The following is a 5,693-nucleotide window of genomic DNA, read 5'->3' as shown; positions in this document are numbered from 1 at the left end:
AACTTTGTAGTTTGGTGATTGTAAGAAACAATAAATGGAGTGAAGAGATGTTGATTGCTTTATTTTAGGATTGCTTACGTGTTGTTGAATTTTTTTTTCAACAATGTTTTCAATATGTTAGTTTAATTTATTTGTGGATTATTTTTTAGTTTTAATATGTTAGTTTGGTATATTTGTGAATTGATACTCTGGAATTTAGACTTTGAAATTGTTTCGTATATTCTTTTAATAATTTTATGGTTAAATTTGTTCATTTATATTTATATTAAACTCTATATAATATTGGTAGATGTTTCTATAGTTAAAAAAGTAAAGTAAAAATTCAGATAAACTTAACGAGTAACGAGTCGAGTCGAGCACTAAGTATTTTTAACGAACAAGAATCAAACAAAATTTTAATAAACTCAATAAATAACTAATCGAATTTAACAACAATTTTTTCAAATGCTCGACTTGCTCGATAAACACATATGCGCGCCTGGGCAATGCAATAAAGATTTTGAATAATTTAAAAATGAGTAGCCGACAAGCCATCTTCGTCCCACCATCAAAATCAATGTGCATCCTTTATTTTCAAATCTCTCTCTATCACACTGCCCCGTACTCTCTTTTTCTCTCTTAAGTTGCAGAGCTCAGCCATTGTTGTTTTTCCCAACTCTTCTTCAATACCCTCTTCCTTTGCTCTTCAACCATGGCTGCTTCAGTGCTGCTTTCACTGCTCCTTCTGGCCGCCATGACCGGCCGCTCAAGTAAGTCCCTTTCCCTTTCTTTCTTTTTATTTTTCCTGCTAAAAACACATTTTATTTTCTCTGTTTGTAGATCTTGCAATTTGCTTTTTTCCTTATCTTTTTTGGCTTTTGTGTTATTGTAAGCTTAGATAAACTTGTTCTTTGATTTACATTTTCCCCAACATCACATTTACTTTTGCAGCTTCCCGTTCCACTATTTTGCTCCCAGATTTCATTATTCTCAACCTTCTAATCTCTATTGAGCTTTTTTTTTCTGCAAAAAAAAAATGATGTATTTCTTTTTGTGAACAAAAATGCCGTAAGAACATTCAATAAGTTGAATATTCCATCAAATACACACATTTAATGCAATGTTATAATGTATAATACTTAGGTGTGAGACACGCGACCATGTGTTTAATATAAGTATATTTACTTTTAAAAACAGTTTTTCATGTCTTTTCCGTATATGTTATGATACAAGCTAGGGTTGTAAATGAGTCTAGTAAAATGGAGTTAACTCGATTCGAAAATTCACAAGTTTAAAATTTTCAAATTTGACTTGAACTCAAAATCATATATTGAAATTCGAAAAAAAAGTTTGAAATAAAAAAATTAAACATAATTTGGTTGAAGCTCAATTTCGAACTCGAACCTGAACCTTTAAGTATATAAAAACTTTATACTATATTTTTTAAAATTAACACATAAATATTAATAATTTATTTTTAAAAGATAAAATTTTAATATATTTTTTTGAGTTGTTGGTAAGATTTTCGAGTTGAGTATCAAATAGCTCGTTTCAATTCGTTAATCGAGTTGAGTTTGAGTTCGAGTTGAGTCTATTGAAATCGAGTATATATAAAGTTGACCTCAAGTAACTCACAATCTATATCGTCTGATTTACCATCCTAATACTAGTCATGGACAAATATGATTCAAATAAAATAAAATATTTTGGGGAGTTCCTAAAGAGAAAACCATAAATGCATACATTTTTGAAGTGTTTTTTCGTAGATTTTTGTCATGTCCAAGTATATATACAGATTTGATACCGTAATGCCTTAATCCCCTTATGAAAAACATGTATATTAAAATATGAACAGTGGGGACATGGTGTATATGCAAGGATGGAGTGAAGGATACAATATTACAGAAGACATTGGACTATGCATGTGGAGAAGGGGCAGACTGTAACCCTATACACATGAAGGGACCTTGTTTTAACCCTGACACTGTTAGGGCACATTGCAATTATGCCGTCAACAGCTTCTTCCAGAAAAAAGGCCAAGCTCAAGGCACTTGCGACTTTGCCGGCACCGCCACTATCACTACTTCCGACCCTAGTAAGCAATATCCTACAATTATTTTATATTAAGAATGAACTCTTAAAATTAAAAAAAATGAACTTTTAAAGTTGGTATAATGTTAAAATTAACCCTCAACGTTTATTAAAATAGTCATTTTACCCCATATACTATTTTTGGAGCATTTTGGCCCTTAATGTTTAATTTTATGGCAAAAAATTCCTAATATTTGATAGAATAATCACTTTGTTTCTTATTTTTTTTTTATGTAACATTTTAGCTCTCAACGTTTCATTTTAGGTTAAAAAGGCTTTCATTTTAGAACATTAATCATGTGTTCACTAATAGTTTTTATCTATAGATGGAACTTTTCATTCTAAAGTGAAATTTTGAAGTAAAAATGCTTCAAAAAATAGAGACCAAAATAGTAATTTTTATAAACGTTTGAAATTATTTTTAGCATTATTTAATAGATGAAAATAAATTATTAATAAAAATACGATACCTGCCCAAAACACTTACCTTGGTAATTTTACAGGCTATGCTGGTTGTCCTTTCCCAGCTACTGCCAGGTATGCTCTAACGGTCACTATTGGTTTTTTTTTTTAATTCAAAAGTTGGGGTCTATCACATTATTTCATGAAGTTTTACAATATTGGAAATATAAATTATTTGATTTATACAAGGAAAACAATGCAAATATGGTTGCCATATATAATGATTAGAAGGAAGATATAGAGCTTCATAATTGACAGACTTACTTTTACCATTAAAATATTAAAATAGTTATTTTTAATTAATATTTATATTTTTTAATTTAAAAAATATATATATTCAATAATTATCGAATTTGGATGACACTGATTATTGCTAACTCTAGTCCTAAAAGTTTTATCAGAAGTTGGACCACCTAGCTCAGCAATATCTAGACTTTGAACATAGCAAAAAGGGATTAATAGTAGTAACATACATTCAATGCTGTAGGGGTGTGAAAAAAAATTCCATTCGATCAATCTTATCCGTTATTTTAATCTAAAATTCAAATATTTGATCCGTTTTTTTAATTTTTTAACAATTCAAATTGGATATGTGAGAAAATACAAATAAAATACAAATCCATGAAATTTTTAATTTTAGATTATTTTAAAATCCAAAAAAAAAAGGTATTTATAAGATTTTATCCAAGCTCAACATTCTCAGCTTTCCAACCACAGCGCCTTGATTTTTCATTTTCTTTTTCTAACTTTTAAATTATTTATTTTTAAAGCCTTCAAATGAGACATTAAGTATTTGTTTTAAAATTATTCAAATATGTTTTGATAAATATATAGTAAATGTATTGAATATATTGTAAAAAAGTTAAATTTTTATTAAATTAAAATTTATATTCTAATATCTGAACTAAAAATTTGAATATTTAATTTTTTTTAAATCCCATATAGAACACAATTTTAGAGATTCAAGTATTTTTGGATGTCTGAAGTTTTAAATCAGATAATATCTGAAAATGCACACCAACACCCCTACCGTGCAGAGCTGTCACTTACATCTCTAATTCAAACTTAAAATTAATTTAAAATTAAAATTAATCTTAACCCAAAATAATCTAGACAAGTAACTCGAACTGGGCTGAACTTAAATAATTTAATAAAATAATCATATTTAAAATCATTTATCATATAATAATAAACAATATAGTGTTACATAAAATAATAATACACATTATAATATTAATAGTTATATATCATCTATATTATATAAGTAGAGATGCATAAAATATTGCTAAAAATGATATTTTTAGTAAATTGAATTTCGGATTAAGTTCTTAATTTTTACAAGTTATATTTGTAATTTTAGGCTTAAGATTTGAGACTTAATGAGTTTATTTTGAGGTTTGAGTTTGAGATAAATGTTTTAGAATATAGATTATGATATTTGTAATTTTTATATTTATGATATCCCACTATTAAAAAATTAACAGAACTGCTGACGTGACATTTTCTAAATTCTTTTATATAGATTATGCATAAAATGTTTCTGAACTTTTACTTTTGTTATGTTCTGGTATTTAAACATTTTAAAAAAAATTATATCCAACGCTTAGTTTATGTTTCAATTTGATATCCCATTGTTAAAACTTAATGACGATATTGACGTGTCATCATAAAATAATGTTATGTCATCATTGAAAAGAATTTAAAAAATGTTACGTCAGCAGTTCTGTTAATTTTTTAATAGTGGGATATCAAATTGAAACCTAAACTAAAATGTTAAATATGGTGTTGAAAATAATAATAATTTAGGTATCAAAACATAATAAAAGTAATAATTTAAGTACTAAACATATAATTTACCCAAAGTATTATTACATTGATGAATACCTACTGTACGGTTTTGCGCTATGGCATTGGTAGTGATTTTTACCCTTTGATAAGTGCTGGAAGCACCACCACCTCTCCAAAAACTACGCCGTCAACCACCATGCCGAAGGTGAACCCGATCAACAACAGTCCAACAAGCACAACACCGTACGGTTTGACGACACCTACCGGCATGTTGGGAGGAGTGGGGAATGGCTTAGGGCCGTCAGGAGGTGGGTTCAACCCAGAATACAACACAGATGGAGGATTTAGGATCCAATATTGCTTCTCTTCCTATGCAATCCTCTTGTTTCCAGGATTCATGCTATTGTGGGAATAAACAAGATAAACTCCTTTCTTGCAGTGGTTGATCTAAGTTTTTTTTTCTTTTTTTTTTTTTGTTATGGATTTTATTCATTTTAAAGCCCGACTTTTGTTGTTATGGATTATTTTATGTACATTTAAATCAAGAATTCAGGAAATTTTTATTTTTAGTATGAAATGGGGATGTTCAAAAAGTTTTAGGACCATTTTAGAATGAAGGTCATAGTTTGGGGATGACATTGAAATATTCAAAAGTTTAAGGATTAATTTAGAATGATATTTATAATTTAGAGATGAAATTTTAAAATATTTAAAAATTTAAAGATTAATTTAAAATAAAGATCATACTTTGAATATATGTAATATCATTAACGTTGGTGTTTCTATTTTATTTTAACAACATAAATTTATTATTTGCAAAATTTTTTGAAGTTTTTTTTCATAAACTAATTTTTTCAAAATATTTTAAGTAAATAAAATAATTAATAATTATACGTATAAAATTAGTATGTATACCGTGCAATGCACAATACACGTGTTTGTCTCTTATAATTTCATATGTACTTATAAATTGAATTAGTATTATTTTTACTTTAGATAAATTATATTGATGTATTTTTAAATCACATTCATTAGAAAATAAAAATTATAATAATAAAAACGTTAAAACGATACAATTATTACAATTTTAAAGATATAAATATCACGAATATTATTTATTTCAAGTTTTCTTAGTGATTAAAGAGATTATTATTATCTCTAGCGGTATCAAGTTTGAGCATTATAGACTATAAGTGTTTAAACTTTCATTCTCAAATGGTCAAATGGTTAAAGAGATGATTATTTTAAAGTGAAAATCAATATCTTATTAAATTTAAAAATCTTATTTCTTGCATTGTACGAAATATTTAATATCTTGTATCACGTAATAGTCTTTATATATTAAAACAATTTAAATTTACTTGATTAATAGG

General features: G+C 27.0%; 1 protein-coding gene across 1 annotated transcript; it reads left to right on the top strand.

Annotated features, from left to right (window-relative positions):
- The first annotated feature begins 647 nt into the window (after positions 1–647).
- LOC120196473 (PLASMODESMATA CALLOSE-BINDING PROTEIN 3-like) lies at positions 648–4,770 on the top strand. The gene is made up of 4 exons (XM_039198278.1): positions 648–749; positions 1,835–2,074; positions 2,574–2,607; positions 4,471–4,770. Exons 1-4 carry the CDS (start codon positions 692–694, stop codon positions 4,733–4,735), a joined length of 597 nt encoding a protein of 198 aa, XP_039054209.1. The 5' UTR covers positions 648–691; the 3' UTR covers positions 4,736–4,770.
- Positions 4,771–5,693: the final 923 nt, after the last annotated feature.

This window comes from Hibiscus syriacus, unplaced genomic scaffold (genome assembly GCF_006381635.1).
Source record: "Hibiscus syriacus cultivar Baekdansim isolate YM2019G1 unplaced genomic scaffold, ASM638163v2 tig00117034_pilon, whole genome shotgun sequence".
Classification (NCBI taxonomy): domain Eukaryota; kingdom Viridiplantae; phylum Streptophyta; class Magnoliopsida; order Malvales; family Malvaceae; genus Hibiscus; species Hibiscus syriacus.
The sequence above is the reverse complement of the archived record's forward strand: the minus strand, read 5'-3'. Positions and strand labels throughout refer to the sequence as shown.

Bases quoted from the DNA above. Each gene is read 5' to 3' on its own strand.
- LOC120196473 (XM_039198278.1), top strand. From the start codon at position 692: ATGGCTGCTTCAGTGCTGCTTTCACTGCTCCTTCTGGCCGCCATGACC. The intron at 2,075-2,573 runs GTAAGCAATATC...GTAATTTTACAG, and splicing joins TATCACTACTTCCGACCCTA to GCTATGCTGGTTGTCCTTTC. The intron at 2,608-4,470 runs GTATGCTCTAAC...CCCTTTGATAAG, and splicing joins CCTTTCCCAGCTACTGCCAG to TGCTGGAAGCACCACCACCT.